Consider the following 17,730-nt stretch of genomic DNA (forward strand, 5'->3'; position numbering starts at 1 on the left):
TTTTCAAACCAATCCAAAGAATTTTCTGCTCTAACCCAGATAAATGATCAGCTACTTGGTTTCTAGCTCTCTTCTTGTCCACTATTTCTATATCAAATTTTTGTAATAGAAGTATCGAACAGATCAAATGTAACTTGTCATCCATTTTAGTTATAAGATATTTGATATCAGATTGGTCAGTATTGACTTTGACTTTTGTGCCTATAAGGTAAAATCTAAGTTTATCAAATATAAATACTCTAACAAGTAACCCGTTTTTAGTAGTGGTGTAATTCACTTTTGCTTCATTAAGAGTCCTACTCGCATAGTATATCACATAAAAAATCCAATCATTTCTCTGTCCTAACACAACCCAAACTGCATAATCACTGACATCACACATGAGTTCAAATAAAAATTCCCAATCAAGTGAAACTATAACAAGTGTAGTGAATAATTTTTTCCTTAAAAGTTCAAAGGCTGCTGGGCAATGTTAATAAAACATAAAGAGCATATCTTTTCCTAAGAAATGACACTAATGCTTTGAAATTTTACAAAATTCCTTAATATACCTACAATATAATTTTGCGTTCCCTAAAAAACTCTTGATCCTTCTAGCCGAAGTTGGTGGGGTTAGTTTTTCTATCAATTGAATTTTAAATTTAGCGTTCCATCACCATGAATTGACATTTCTTCTAATTTAGTACCAAGTCTCTTCACGTCTTTGCAAAAATTTTGAAAGATGATTAAGACATGAATTAAAGGATATGTCAAATACAAAAATGTTGTCCATAAACACCTCAATCCCTTTTTCGATCAAGTCTAAAAAGAAAGACAACATAATATCTTGGCATCTTTCTAAAGACATATGTTCCATAGGGGTTGGTGAAAGTTGTTTTATCTCGATCTTTTGGTGCAATAAGAATTTGGTGGTAACCCAAATAACCATATAGGATGCAAAAATAAAGGTGTCTTGTCAATCTATCAAGTATTTGGTCAAGGAATGGAATGGAATATGGCTCTTTCTAGTTGTTTTATTCAACTTCCTTTGGTTTATATAGATCCTCTAACGTATGACACTCCTAGTGGATATAAGTTCATTATTTTCATTCTCCATTACAACCACACCCCCTTCTTGGGTACACTATGTATCTGGTTAACCCGTGTACTATATGGATTTGGGTAGATAATTCCCACATTTAACCGCCTCAATCTCTCATTTTTCACTAGCTATTTCATTATTGGGTTTAGCCTTATCTGAGGGTCAGCATTGGGTTCATGATCTTCCTCCATTAATATTATATCTATGCACAAGGAAGAGCTAATACCATCGATATCTATAATAATCCACCCAAAAGCTTTTCTTGAAGCCCTCAATACTCACATTAATTGTCTCTTAATGTTTACTCAATCCAACAAAAATAATTACAGACAAAGTAGAAGATTATCCTAAGAATGCATAATTTAAATGTTTAGGGAGAATCTTAAGTTCCAAGTCTGGGGCCTCAACCATAGAAGGTACTAATGGTTAAACATCATCTAAGGTGTTTAAAATCTCAAAGCTATCCCAAATCACTCTAGGGATCTCTTTTAACAGTAGAGCAGATTCCTTCTTAAGGTGTTTACTATTATCTTCAATCACACTCCACTGGGTCAATCTCCACGGTCTCTTCTAATTTGATTCTAATCATTCCATCCAACACATCTTACTGAAAGCATGAATCAATGTTGGGGTTTTGGGAAAACTTAGTTGATTTCAAAACATTAAAATAACCTCATGAGCATTGATTCTCATTGTCAATTCTCTTTTTTGAATATCTATCATAGCTCTTTATGTAACTAGAAAATGTTTACCTAAGATAATCTAGATCTTCTTATCTTTCGTCATATCGAAGAAGACGAAATCAGCAGGGAAGATAAATTTATTAACCTTAACCAAAACGTACTCTGTCACCCCCTTATAATAGGTAAGAGAGCGGTCAACTAACTGTAGGTTACTATAGTAGGCTGAATTTCTTCTAAGTCTCGTCTCTTAAAGGTAGAGACATAAGGTTGATGTTGACCCCAAGATCACATAACACTTTCCCGAATAATTTCTCTCATATGGCATAGTGGATGGTGAAGCTACGTGGGTTTTTATTGAAGGATAACACTACACTCCTCAGAGCTACAATTTCAAATTCACACAGTTTTATTTTTTTATTCAATACGTCTTTCATGAATCCACGTAAATAGGTATTTGTTCTAAAGCTTCGATGAATGAGATGTTGATTGTGAACTTTTTGAACACTTCTAAGACCCTCAAGAACTTTTGGTCTAATTTATGTTTTTAAAGTCTTTGGGGAAAATATATTGGTGGTCTTTCTTGTTTCATGAGTTTTGGACAAGTTTTTCACCAGATCTTTCAAGCTCAGGTTTATGTTCTTCCTCACGAGACTCCCTCCTAGTCACCTCTTCCAATTCCTTTCCACTTCTTAACTTAATGATTTTCACATAATCTTTTTTTTTTTACTTTCTTGATTCACATCCGTATTACTGAGTAAAGTCTCTTGAGGTTTGTTACTTGAATACTTAGCTACTTGACCAAATAGATTTTCAATATTTCTCATGACTGCAACTTGACTTTATAATTGATCCTCCATCTATAATACTATTTATTTCATAGATTATTTCTTTTCTTTGAATTAAGTATTGGAAGTGAATTATGATGCATAATGAGATCTTGGGATACTATTGTCCGGGTCCAATTTCTTGTAGGATTAGGTTGGTTGCTATCTGTAACACTATTTCTTTCAAAGATATTTTCTTTTTTTTTGAACTAAATATTGAAAGTGAATCATGATCGGAAGTTAGATCTCGGGTTACTATTTCCCTATTTCAAATTTCTTGTCGGATTAGGTTGGTTGCTACCCCACTGCCACTGTCCTACATCTTGATTATTGTTATTTCAATTAAAATTTGGATAGTTCCTCCAATCGGAGTTATAAGTATTGGAGTCCATGTTGTGGGTATGTTATTAATTGCATTCGTAAACTCTACATACATAATAATAGGATCAACTAGCTGTTCATAAGCATTTTCTTGTATTACTACTGATCCTAGTGCATAATTCAAACCTAAATTGTCTAAGTTCTTGAATATTGCCGCTGCTTGTGAAGTTAAAATTGCTAAGACATTATTATCATGGACATTGGCTATCTTCCTTGGGTTTAATCTCTTAGAGGTCAATTGAAAATTATTTGTAGTCATTTACTCGATCAAAATATAGGCCTATTCAAATGATTTAGATATTAAAGATCACTCAGTCGCATTATCTATAAGCGATCTCAATGATCCCACCAACCCATTGTAAAAATTGAATGATAAGTCAGTCAGGTAGAGCATGGTGCGAGCACCTCCTAAGCATCTCTTTGAACCTCTCCCAAGCCTCATAAATGGATTCACTATCTAATTGGATGAAAGACATGATATCATTCTTAAGTTTGACAGTTTTTGAAGGTGGGAAGTACTCTGCTAGGAATTTCTCATCAAAGTCAGTCCAAGTTGCTATAAATCCAGGGGCTAAAGAATTCAACCAAAACTTAGCTTTATCAATATGAGAGAATGAAAACAACTTAAGTGTAACAACGTCGTCTGATACATCGTTATTACTAAAAGTCGTATATAACTTTAGGAAATGAGCTATATGGAGGTTTTGTTCTTCTACAAGCGAGCCTCCAAATTGGTTGTTTTGAACCATCTGAATGATACCAGGTTTGAGTTCAAAAGTGTTAGCCTGAATGGTAGGGTTATTGATACTCCTCTGTGTTTCATCTACGATGGGGTTAGCAAATTCCCCAAGTCGTCCAGACATGAGATTCTATTCTTGAGGTGCTTGTCATTTCTCTTAGATTTTTTTTTTATTTTTTAAAATTTTTGAGCTTCTTAATAATTTTTTTTTAGTTTAGGGTCGTATGGCACAAGATTAGGTAATCCAATCCTACACATACAACTTAAGGCTATCACCTAATGGCCCTAAATTAAAAAAAAAAGCACAAACTATGATTCAAAATGTGCAAGGCGACAATCACTTTTAAGGCAAATAATGTGCTAAATATCATAAAAGAAATCACAAGATGCAATATTTTTGGATTTTCACAATATAAATAACAATACAAGAAATGAAATACACACAACACCATACTGAATAAATAAAATACAAGTTTCAATTATAATCTTCAAATATTTTAATTAGAATTTTTCTAAATTAGAAATTTAACGTCGTTCTCCAACAACAGTGCCAAAAACTTGTTGGGTCCACATTGCTGTGAAGTAAGGATCAACTATACAAGTGCATATGTCGCTCAAGTAATATGCAAATTTGAGTCTGTGAATAGATCCCACAGGGAACTAGTTAAATCTTCTAATTGGGTTAAAGTTCTAGTTTAATAAACCCTAAACCTAGTTTGAAGTGTTCAACATTTATGGTTTAATAAAGAGTTTAATTCTTAATAATCAACACCTAACTATGTTCTTAGAGTTCTTCAAATTAAATGAAAATTTTATACTAATCAGATCATGTGAATCCTTAATATTCTTTCAATGAGTTTTCCACATTATTATTAACAACCAGAGATAAACCCTTTCTTAGCCTCTGTAGAGGTTGTAAGAAGCATTGAGAACTTGTATTAAAGTTAAAAAGACTTAAACATGCAGAGTCTCACAGGAATTCTCTAGTCTCTTATTTAGGTTATAATTTTCTATAGACAATATGTATATTCCACTAGATTACTGATTGTTAACTTACTCGTTCTTCTAGTTGATGGTTAGAGGCCTTAGATCACAAGTGATATTAACGTCTTAAATGATCAGTTATAAGTAAATCAAATTCAGAAAGTTAACACATCAACTTTAATCAAATTTTTAATTAATCTAGGGAAATCTCATGGAGAAAATATGAATCATCATATGTCCAAAATACAAGAGTATGAAAAACACTTTATATACTAAGGATCATGCATCATTAATCATGCATCGTTAATCATTCAGTGAGGCATAGATAAATTCAATAACAAATACATACATAGACATTTTATGTGAGCTTAATTTATGCTGTTATATGGAACTGATTTCATTTTTGCTGCTGATAATTGCAGGGGTCCAAGTGAGAGTAGCACTAATAATGTCTAAACTTATCATGGTAGCATAGCAAGATAAATCAATGTACCATAGATGGATGCGTGCTTCCCAATGCATATTCTCTGGTCTTAGAAGTTCACACTAGATTTGTGGCGAAGCTTGTCATGTTTGATTTCAAAATTAAACACCACCCAACAATCATTTACAGGCCAATTCGGCCATCTGATCTTCAAGTTCTTGAGCTGATCCATGCTTCTTTATTCCCCGTAAGGTACCATGCCGCCCTTCTGTGTACATGTGATTCCTATATATATTATCACTGGTTTAAATCATCATTAAAAAAATGGTGCATTTACATACAGCACACATTTTTTATGTCTTTACATATCTCACACCTATACTTCCATATTAACACACATAGCGCTCATATCTTTAATTTCACATCAAAATGGCACTATTAGCTTTATTTAAAACTGAAATACACCTTGTCAGGCATAGGGTTAAAGCACCAAAGTGCTATATATATATATATATATATATATATATATATATATGTAAATATGAAAGTTTAGGTGCGAGATATATAAATACATAAGAATTGTGTGCTACGTATGTAAATTTCCCTAAAAAAATCTCTTCTCTGATATTCTTTTGCAGGTATGACATAGACTTCTTCCTCAATGTTGTCAATGGGCTAGGCATCGTCTCTTGGGGTGCTGTTGACATTAGCCGGTCAGATGGCCGCTTTGATGAGCTTATCGGATTTGTCACAACACGCATCATCTCAGTAAAAGAAAGTGAGGTAGCGAACTTACATAAAACCTTTTAGAAAAGTTGAATGTATAAAAATATTTGAAGTCTTTGCTTGCACAGATTGAGAATTTACTAAGATATGACATGTCAAGGAAGGATCAAACTCTAGTCTATATCTTGACACTTGGTGTGGTAGAACAATACAGGAACCTTGGCATAGGTTATTTTCTTCTCTATCTCTTTTTTTATGAATGATTTACATACATACCACTAAATTCTTATGTATTTACATATCAAACTCAAAATTTTACATCCATGCCAGTATGAATGAAAAGGTGTAGTTAATTTTTTTTTTTTAAGTTAAAATAGTTCTATTTTTTATGTGATTTTAAATTTTGGGCAGCATAGATGTAAAAAGTAAAATTTAGGTGCTAGATATATATTGCCTCTTTTTCTATGTACCTGAAAATGTGTATTTTACTTTTTTAAAGTTAAAATAGTGGTCTTTTTGATGTGATATTGAAGATTTTGTTGGTATAAATTTAAAATGTAAAATTTTACGTATTAGATATGTAAATACATAGGAATTAGGTGGTATATATGTTAACCCCCTTTGTTTTAAATTCTGTGATTTGACTGATTTACTTTTTTCTTTTGGTTACGACAAATGGATTATTCACTGTTTAATTCCGAATTTCTTTCAGCTTCTGCACTGGTTCGAGAAGTTATAAAATACGCTTCAAGCATTTCCAGCTGCAGAGCAGTATATTTGCATGTCATTGCTTACAATCAGCCAGCCATCCATTTCTATCAAAAGATGCTGTTTAAGCTTGTAAGAAGGTTATTGAAGTTCTACTATATTAATGGGCAACATTATGACTCATTCCTATTTGTGTACTATGTTAACGGAGGTCAGTCTCCATGCTCACTTAGGTAAGTGTAAAATTCCTTCTCTGTAGGAAATTTGCATTAGGAAATAACCTATCTTAGAATATTCTCCAATAATAGCCTTTCCTTTATTTGTATTTCCTATTTTATGCTCTTCCCTATTTAGAGGGTTCCTATTTTATTTCTGTTAGTTATTATATATATATGCTGTGTAGTATAAAGTTTGAGAGAAAGGAAATAAAATTGTCTAATTTATGCATGGTATAAGAGCTCAGAAACTCGTTGTTCGGTTTCGAGGACTCTGTCTCCTTTCTCTTTGTCCTCTGAAAGTTTTGAGTTCGAAGAAGTGCCAAAACGTCCTCTGTGTCTTCTCCTCACAAAGGCTCATAGTGCTCTGTGATTTGAATGCTTCACTTCGTGCGTCGCATATCGTCAGTTGACCAGAATGCTCTTTTTGAATCCTTCCTAATCGTGCATTGCAGATCGTACGCACTCGAGCTAGGTCGCAGATCACTTCCTGCGTTTCTACCATTCCTTCCACGACTGTTGATGTTTGAATCCTTTGTTCGTACACCCCGAACGTAGGACCATCTCGTTCATGCATTGAAGATCTGTTTGAATCCTTTGATTCGATTCAACAGAACGGGTCGTCATATACTCCTCTCACAATGCTGCTGCCATTCTATTCGACGAAAGAGTCAACTTGCCCTAGCCTCCATTTCACAAGTTGTTGACTTGCAAATGGCCTAATCTCCTCTCACTGAGTGTCGAACGCTTGGAGATTGAGAGCTACACACCTCCATCTAGTTCCTGTTTGGTCATCCAATCAACAGTTGAACTAAATGTCCTCCTCTTGCTTTCATCCTAGCAGCAGGTTTATAAGATTCATACTTCACAATCTAATCATGTTCAAACATGGCATGACCTCACTATCTGTTCTTTGGAAGTCACCTCAATTTTAAAGTCTACACCATCAACATCCATCGCGCCTGATAACTTCTCTTATCTAGTCATGGACTATAAATTACATGGCCACAATTTTCTTCAATGGTCTCAGTCCATCTTCATGTACATTTATGGCAGAGGGAAAGATGGATATCTCACAAGCGAAATTTCAGCACAAGAAATGATAGATTCCAAATATCAGGCTCAATAAATTCCTTGATCACAGAGGTTGAATGAAACTACCTGCTCTATAGAACAACCAAGAAGATATGGGAGGTTGCACTTGTAACTATTCTAGCATTGAAAATTTCTTAGAGCTATTTGAGATTTAGACCAAACTGCATGATCTACGATAAGGAGAATTGAGTGTTACTCAATATTTCAATGCACTCACACGATGTTGGCTGTAATTGGGCATGTATGAGGTTTAGGGCTGTCAAAAAAACTCATCGTTCACAAATAGGTCGGGGAGTTCGTGTTCGATTCATTCAACAAGCAAACAAAACAAACACAAACAATTTTTTTTTCTTCGGTTTATAAACTAACCAATCAGGAACAGTCATTTGTTTGATCATGTTCGAATCGTTATTGTTCGAAATATAAAATAATTTAAAATAATTATGTATAAAAAATCTATCATATTTTAAAAATAATTTTATACTCTAAAAATTTATTATATTTTAAAAAATTAAATCTTATAAATTATAATATGATCTTCAGGTTCGCCTCGTAGCTTATATTAAATTATATAATTTCGTATTTATCTTCAGGTTTGTCTCTTAGCTTAAATTTTCTTATATTTCTTTTAAATTTATTTAGTTTCTTTCAGTGAAACAGTTTTTGGTAGTGAAATCTCGTATATTGACTGTATATCTGAATTTTTTATGGATGAGATGTGATATTATGGTTTTAATGTGAGCTGTGCTTCGACTATTTTACATTTGTGTTGTGATTCATACAGGTTTAAGTATTAATTTCATATAGGTTTAAGCTTTTTAAAGATTTCGAACAAGTCAAACAATACAAACAAATTTATAAGATTTCAAACAATTTGAACAATTCAAACATTTCAAACATATTTCAAACAAATCAAACTGAACATAAACAGTAACTTCACGAACAATTTCAAACACGAGTCTATTTTAAACACACGTAATTTGAAACGAACCGAATACGAACACGAGCTCTGTTCGTTTGTTTTCGGTTCGTTTACACCCTTAATGAGGTTCACTCTTGGAAATGTCTTAATATTCTGCCTTATATACTTAGCTTTGCTGAATAAAAAAGGACAATCAAATTCCTCCTTGATATTGAAGTTAGGGGAAGAATAATGGGGATCAAACCTATCCCTACCATCCGGAAGGCCATTGCAGAAGTTCGAAGGAAGGAGAGTAAAAAGAAGCTGATGATGACAAAATCACACCACACCATCAGTTGAAGGATCAACCTTATACACTCAAAACTCCTTTCATAATAACAAGACCAAGAAAGGACGTCCATGATATGACTATTTTAAAAAACTCTGTCATGTGAAATAAAAGTGTTGGAAATTACATGACAAATTTGTAGTTGAGAAGCCATCAAATAGAAACTATGATAGGAGAACCGCACAAATGTTATCACAACCAACTACGATTAAAAAATCATTCCATTCACTGAGAGCAAATTGAGGCACTACAGAAAATGTTAATCTTAGTTCTGGACAAGTATCACAATCCTCTGCCAAGTAGCTCCCTAGCTTGATGACATATGTATCATTTCCTCTTGTATTGCTAACAATGGAAGATCTAAACCTTGGATAATATATTCAGGTGCTTCGGATCACATGACTGGAGACATCCATGCTCTCATCAACTACCAAGAGATCGCCACCTTCTAATTTGTTAGACTAGCCGATTGATCTCACTCCAGGATTGTTAGGAAAGGAAAAGTGAAAGTCTCCAAAGATATTCATCTTTTTTCTATGTTATATGTAGCCAGACTAGATTGTAATTTACTTCCAATTAGTAAGCTTACTAATGAATTAAATTGTGTTACTAAATTCCATTCTAACTCTTGTGAATTTAGGTAGTGGATTCATGAAGGTGATTGACATTGATGAATTGCATTGAGGTCTACACCTGCTGAAGGAGAGCTATTTTCTTAACACAAAAGTGTCATCTCTACCATCCTCTTCTCGTGTTCCTGAATCTGTTGTGTCAGAGTCTGTTGAGAGTTGTTCTATTGTGAAATTATCTTTTAGGTCATTTAATTTTCATTATGTTGTAAAATTATACACTAATCTCTTTATTAATAAAATTTTTGAGTTTTATTAGTGTAAATCTTGCGAATTGACTAAGTATATTCGTCATGTATAACCTCTCTCTCTGTATAACTTCTCGTATTCTTTCGCTTTCATCCACTGATGTTTGGGAAACATCAAAATTGAGAACCATCAATGGAGTCAGATGATTTGTGTCCTTCATTGATGATCACATTAGAACCAATTGGATTTTCTTTATGAAAGAGAAATATAAAACTACTCAAATCTTTTAGTCCTTCCATGTTATGATTTACATTTAGTTTCAATGCAAAATTCTGATTCTTAAAATTGATAATGAAAATGAATATTTCAACTTGATCTTTGGATCCTATTTTGTAAAGAATGATATCATCCGCGTGAGTTCTTGTGTCGAGGCTACATAGCACAATAGGATAGCCGAGAGGAAGAATATGCATCTTCTTGAGTTATCTAGGTTTATAATCTTTTCTCATAATGTACTAGCATTTTTCTGGGGAGATGTAGTGCTCACAACCACCTACCCCATTAATAAAATGCCAAGCATGGTCATTGGATTCAAAGCCCCTCTCCATGTTTTGCTGGAAATATGTACTCATGTTAAAGCTTTCTCATCCATTTTTCCTTTAAAAATATTTTTCTGTCTCTTTTGTTCATAGTCACCAACCAAACCACACAAAATTTGATGCAAAATCCATCGAATGTATCTTTATTGGTTATGCTTCTAACAAAAGGGGGACAAGTGTTATTCTTCAATTACTAAAAAATACTATAACTCCATGGATGTTACATTCTTTAAAAAATACTACCTCAAATTGAAATTCAGGGTGAGAATTTGGGTAAATATCAGATTTGAGACACTACTCTGGATAACCACACTAGACCACAACCTATCTACTTCCCTTTAACCATCCTGTCTCTCAAATTTCACCACTTGAGGACATCCAGCTTGAGACTAACAACAAGAAAATGCACAAGGAACTTCATGCGTACACTAAGTGAAAGAAACCTATTGAGCAGGACAAAGATAATATGCAACCAGAGGAATATTCAGAAACAAATTTGAATCCACAAATCCGTGAAGTTTCAAGGAAGGTGGAATCTAGTGGAGAAACTAAGGAAAGTTACACAAATTATTCTATCCAGGAGTGTATTGCCATTAGAAAGTTATTCTTATCTTATAAAATTTTTGTATCTAATCTCGATGGTATGCAAATACCCAGGTCTATTAATGAAGTACTTCAAAGCCCGTAATATAAAAAGATAGTTGAAGAGGAGATCCAAATACTTGATCTAAATGACACGTGGACGTTTACAAAGCTTTCTTCATATAAAAGACCTTTTGGGTGTAATAGATGTTCAATGTCAAGTACAAATCTGATGGGAGCATTGAGAGGTTTAAGGCTAGGTTGGTGGCTAAATATTTCTCTTAGTCTTATGAGATAGACTATGAAGAGACCTTTGCACCAGTGACCAAGCTAAACAATGTAATAGTTTTTTTTTTTTTGAGTGTGAACAAAGGTGAGAAGTGCTTCAACTTGATATCAAGAATGTCTTTTTGAATGAAGACCTTGTGGAAGAAGTATATATGGAGATCTTACCAGGGCTGGAAAATGACTCGAATAAACATCTGATTTGTAAATTTAGAAAGTCACTTTATGACCTTAGACAATCTCCACGGGCTTGGTTTGACAAGTTTGCCAAGACTATGAAATCTAATGGGTACATCTAATGTCAAACTGATTATATTTTGTTCATAAAGCATACATAGGAAGGTAAGAGAGATATACTCTTTATCTATGTAGATGGTATGATTCTGACAGATGAGGACAAAAAAGAGATTGGGAAAATTAAAGAGATTTTTGCCATTGAATTTGAAATTAAAGATCTAAGAACTATGAGATACTTTCTCGACATAGAAGTGGCCAGGTCTAAGAAGAAATTGTGATATCCCAAAGAAAGTTCGTCCTAGACTTACTAAAAGAGACAGGAATGCTGGGGTATAAACCTACTGAGACGCCTATGGATTTCAAAAGAATGTTACAGTCAGGGGGAGAAAAGATATCAGTGGAAAATGTTTAATTCCAGAGATTGGTGGGAAAGATTATCTACCCATCACACGCTAGACCTGATATCATTTATTCAGTCAGCATTGTGAGTCAACAGACGAATAGTCCAAATGAAGAGTATTTGAAGATGTTTAGGGAATGTTGAGGTTTCTTAAAAAGACTCCTGACTGGGGTTATTGCTTAAGAAATTAGACAGAAATTAGACCACAGGGAGGTAGAAGTTTACACTGATGCTCATTGGGTAGAATAACTGACGGATAGAAGATTCACATTTGGGTATTTTTCTTATGTATGAAAAAATCTCATAACATGGAGGAGCAAGAAGCAAACAATTGATCTGAGTATCGGACGTTTTCTTTGGGAATTTGTGAAGAAATGTGGATTCAAAGGTTCTTAAATGAGTCAAAATGCTCCACAGTCAATCCCATGCAGATATTCATTGGCAATCGTTAACATTATTATTACAAAAAATCCTATGCATCTTAACAGGACAAAATACATTGAGATTGATAGACATTTTATATCTGAATAGGTCAATGGTGACCTTATACACTTTGTCTATATTTTAACTCATCTTCAAGTTGTTGATGTCTTGACTAAATCCCTACCTCCATGTAGCTTTATTGTTTTGAATACTAAGCTGGGTATTTACAAAGTCTATGACCCAGGTTTAGGGGGAGTGAAATTCCTGCCATGCAAGAAATCTACATTAGGATGAAATTTATTTCCTCGTCTCATAATATATTTCAATAATAGTATTTCTTTAATTTATATTTTCTATTTTATGTCCTTCCATATTTAAAGAGATTTCTATTTTATTTCTGTTAGTTATTCTATGTATATGTTTGATTTGTGTCATATCATTCTTATTTTGAAAATGTGAAAAAAATGTTTTTTTAAAGTTTTCAAGGAATATGAAGTCACATCTGCACAGTGCAGGGTGATGGTAAAATTATATTCTTAGGATGCCTGCTTATTTTTCTTTCCTTTTTCAGACTGGATTTTTCGAAAAGCTATTCTTTCCTTCGATGTGAAGTACTACATCGTCATCCCTTATTCCCTTCAAATTAGTGCTATTTTTTTATTAATTTATAGGGGCATTTTCATACATTCCAGATATGCTCATGTATTTGTCTAACACTTCAACATTTATATTTACATGCATACCACTCAAATCTTTAACATTACATCAAAACTATCATCATCACTATTTTTTAAAAAGTGAAATACCCCTTTTTCATGTAGCTTTGTGACACTAAGATGTTACGAAGTGTAAACATCAAACTTCGGGTGTTAAATATATTAATGCATAAGACTTGTGTTGTATGTATTAAAACTTCGCTAATTTGGGGGCATTTACATTCATACCATCTAATACTTAAGTTTTTACATATCTAACTTCTAAACTTTGCTTTTTTTACATTTATCACATATAAAAAAAAATCACAGTTATTTGAATTTTTTAAAAAATAAAAACACTTTTCATGCACAGGGAAGGTGACATGTTTGTAAAAATTGAAGAAGTTTTGTTGTTAGACATGTAAATACATAAGAATTGAGCGGTATGCATGTAAATCTTCCAATTTGTAGTTTTCTGTCTGCACATCTGCACTTTCCTATCGGCACGAAATATCTCTCTCATTTCTGAGTTTATATTCATTTTTTTTGTAGGGAAGTATTAGCAGCATTTTCTGCATATTTGAGGAGATTGCTGAGCATCCTGGCTGGAAAGATTTGGGTCAAGAGGAAGCCAAGATGGCCCAGATGTAAAGAAAACAACATCCTTTTAGTATCACAGAACAAGAGAATCCTCAACACTGAGAATTCCATCTGCCAAACCGCTTAAAATTGAGGTATTGACGCAAAACTATTGAAATGCCTGTTCCACTGCTTTTCTAAGTAGAGTCCAGGATCCTGTATTTTATCAGATACCTTTGTGATTAGCAAATGTTGGCGTCGCAGCATCTTTTTTTTAAGTTAGTACATAAATAGAGTCAAATTATTTTGGTATTTCTGTTGTCTTATTAACAATTAACTGAATCCACATTTAACAGTGTGTAGGTCTTCGTAAATATGTAATATATTGTTTTATATTTCTTGCACCCCGAATTATGACATGTCTTATTTTTGGCATCTGCAAAAGAAAATTTTATTGATATACGTAGAGTTTTGATATGAATTCACATGATTGTAGCAGTCGAATAGTATGAGTAGATGGAGATGCGGCAATCCTAACGACAATTATATATTTCTAATCAAATTAACGTATTATATACAACACAGGATATATGAGAGTTGCTCAATTTGTTTCCTTATAAAGTATATGCTAGTTGCCATTTGCTCATTATCTCTTCATCTTTTTCAGTGTCATCATCTTCATCTTTCTTGTCTTGAGTTTCAAACTCAAATTACGGAAAAAATATTACATCAGTACTACACACGTAGAGCTACGTGAGTAGTAGCCAATAAAATCACGTCACGAAAAAAAAATGGCCCGGTAACACGGGGGAATATTCTCCCCGTGTTATTCACGTGTTATTGTATGTTATTCATGTGTTATTGTGTTCTGAGAATATTCTTGGTGTTATAATAACACAATAACACATCAATAACATAAAATAGCACTATAAAATAACACTTGAATAACACGGGGGAATATTCCCCCTATATTATAGGACAAATTTTATTTTTTTTCTGTCATACATTTTTTGTTTTTCTCGTCTTGATTTCTCCGGTAACACGGGGGAATATTCTCCCGTGTTTTTCAGGTGTTATTGTATGTTATTCATGTGTTATTCATGTGTTATTGTATTCTGGGAATATTTCATGTGTTATAATAACATGAATAACACATGAATAACACGGGGGAATATTCCCCCGTGTTACCGCGCCTTTTTTTTTCGCGTGGCGTGATTTTATTGGCTAGCACGTAGCTCTACGTGCGTAGTACTGATATAATATTTTTCCAAATTAAGATTCACACTCCATATCAAATTTTGCGTGGTTGTTATTTCATCTAGTATAAATAAATATTTATATGCAAATATGGTTTTTTTTTTGTTTTTTCATTTAATAATTAGAATTAACCTTTTCAGTTTTGCACTTATAACCAGTGTTATGAAAGTCATACTAGATATTGAACCGGTTAAACGAAAGGTTCATGATTGAATCGGGGTTAAATCAATCGGATGACTTAATAAATCATAGATATATTAAAAAATGATAATACTTTTGATTTGCATGCCACAATTCCTTTGTATTTAAATATCTAACACCTAAAATTCAATTTTAACATGTCATTTTATATATGTATGAAAACATCTATTTCACTTTTAATTTAGTGATAAGTTTTAAGCGATATAAATGATTTTGGTGGTTTAAATGCAAAAAACATAGAGTTTAGGTGTTAGATATGTAAATAAATAAAATTGGGTGGTATCTACATAAATTGAGTTTCTTTGTAATACTGATGTTTTCGATATGATACAAGTGATTTGGGTTGTATGAATATAAAAACTAGGGTTTAGGTGTTGGATATGTAAATTACATAAAATTGTGGCATTCATGTAAATGCCCGGCTGTTTACATAAAATTTGGTGGCATGTATGTAAATTTAATTTCCTTAAAATAAATTAGAGTTCACCTTTTTTTTCCTTAATCTTACTTCACAAAAATAAATAATTGATAATAATAATAATAATAATAATAATAATAATAAACTGGCAAGGTCCATGTATCCTATGAACCAAATGATTCCTTTTGGTTCATCGATCCGAGGGTTGAATTGTCTGTTCAATCGAGTTTTGGGTGGTTTTATGCGGGAAGAATTTTTATGCGAATCGGAACCGGACTTATGACTGGTTCATGGTCGAACTGGGCAGGTTCGATTCGATTTTCTAAACCTTACAACAACTACATGAGTGATGCTTAGAAGAGCTTTATTTTTGTTGGTGTTTTATTCAAACTCTCTACAGACAATTACTCTATGAATAAGAGTGTTTCATTAAAGATTTACCTTGAGCACATCATATCATACTGAACAGTTGAGTGAATTCTTTTTGACATAGATGAACTACAATGTTGTCAAATGTAAAAGAAATGCTTCTTCTCATCTCCATAACATGTGATTTTGATTTGATTTAATAAATTATTTTTATTTTATAAAAGTGAGAAAATGATAAGTTTATATGAAGTCTTCTTATAAATGGTCATACTATTTATATGGCGAAATATTTATAAAAGATCAGTAGTCAAAGCTATTAAAAAAAATAAAATTTTGAAGCTATAAAAATTAGTTTAACAACAAATCACTGGCACTACCATTAACATAACATCAACATTAGAACATATTCATAATTAATCACGATGTTATCACTTGAGATTAAATTTATTAAATCAAAATTGATCCGTGCGGAAAAGCCCACAAAGGTAGAGTGATTGGTTATCGTTTTTGGCATTTTACGAGACTTTTAACACACATTCACGTAATTAAAGAGAAGTGAGCAAGATAAGTCGACTCACTTTTTAATGTGGAAAATCTTGAAAAAGAGAAAAAAAAAAACGTCTTGTTGAAATAATGCACTATGAATGATGAGTGCACATGTCCACTCTTCTCTTGATTAATGAAGATGAAGTTATAAAGACGATCATTTTAAATATGACAGTAGTTCAACGATAATATGTGTAGTCTGATTGTAATGAACGTAGTTCTTGGTGATAATAGATTGCAATAGCTATAATCGATTGTTGTGAACTTAGTAGTATGTCGTGGATGTTATAGACGATGGTTATAACGTTAGCTTGTCGTATAGGCCGTAGTTGAAAGTTATGGTAGTTTTTGAACATGTGGGTCGTAGATGGTTGCTTCAGGAGCTTTGGTTGTTCATAGATGTTGTAGTTGGAACTTACAAAAGCTGTGAGCCACATAGGTCATATCTAATCACATAGACTGTAATGGTGAGCTGTGATGACGTCCGTAGGCTACAAGGGTCAGAGCCAAGACTTGTAAAAACTGTAGGTCACATAGGTCGTATTTGATCACATAGAACATAATGGAAAGCTGAGACGATATTATAGGCTAGGAGTCGGGAGTTGAAGGAGTTGTGAGCCACGTAAGCGGTAGTTGGTCACATAGGTTGTAGTGGTGAGCTATGATGACGTCCGTAGGTCGTAGGCCCCAGAGTCGCGAGTTGCATGAGCTCTAATATATGTAGGCCATAATTGGTCACATATGTCATAGTGGTGAGTTACGATGGCGTCTATAGGCTGTTGGGGTCAAAGTCGATAGTTGCACTAGCTGTGGACCATGTAGGCCGTAGTGGCTATATTTGGTAACATAGGTCGTAGTGGTGAGCTGTGATGACATTCGTAGGCTGCAGACACTGTATTTAGGAGCTGCACGAGTTATCAATCATGTAGGTCATAGTTGGTCATATAGTTCGTAGTGGTGGGCTACAAGGAGAGAGCTTCGGGAGTCCGGAGAAACTCACCTTCTTCAGAGTGCTTTTTTACCCAATCTTCGAGAGGTGTTGTACTATATGTGGGGTGCATTGTTGCATAATCACCGGGATGTGTCATTACATCGTATTTGGGGTGTGTTATTATATCATCTTTGGGAGGCATCGTCGCACCGTATTTGGGGTGTATTGTTATACCGTCATCTGGTTGCGTCGTTGCACCGTATTCGAGTTACGTTGCTTT

General features: G+C 33.5%; 1 protein-coding gene across 3 annotated transcripts in view; it reads left to right on the forward strand.

The window, feature by feature from the left end:
* Positions 1-14,123, forward strand: part of LOC110020777 (histone acetyltransferase MCC1-like) — a 31,576-nt gene extending 17,453 nt beyond the window's left edge. Inside the window, exons 2-6 of one of the 3 annotated variants that reach the window (XM_020718997.1) lie at positions 5,115-5,368; positions 5,755-5,899; positions 5,971-6,070; positions 6,555-6,690; positions 13,702-14,123. In XM_020718997.1, coding sequence (XP_020574656.1) covers positions 5,262-5,368; positions 5,755-5,899; positions 5,971-6,070; positions 6,555-6,690; positions 13,702-13,876 — 663 coding nt within the window. In that variant the 5' untranslated portion in view covers positions 5,115-5,261 and the 3' untranslated portion in view covers positions 13,877-14,123. Of the gene's footprint in view, positions 1-5,114; positions 5,369-5,754; positions 5,900-5,970; positions 6,071-6,554; positions 6,784-13,701 lie in introns of those variants that run through there. The other 2 variants (XM_020718995.1, XM_020718996.1) reach the window with 2 other exon arrangements.
* Positions 14,124-17,730: the final 3,607 nt, after the last annotated feature.

This window comes from Phalaenopsis equestris, unplaced genomic scaffold (genome assembly GCF_001263595.1).
Source record: "Phalaenopsis equestris unplaced genomic scaffold, ASM126359v1 Scaffold000107, whole genome shotgun sequence".
In the NCBI taxonomy this organism is placed as follows: domain Eukaryota; kingdom Viridiplantae; phylum Streptophyta; class Magnoliopsida; order Asparagales; family Orchidaceae; genus Phalaenopsis; species Phalaenopsis equestris.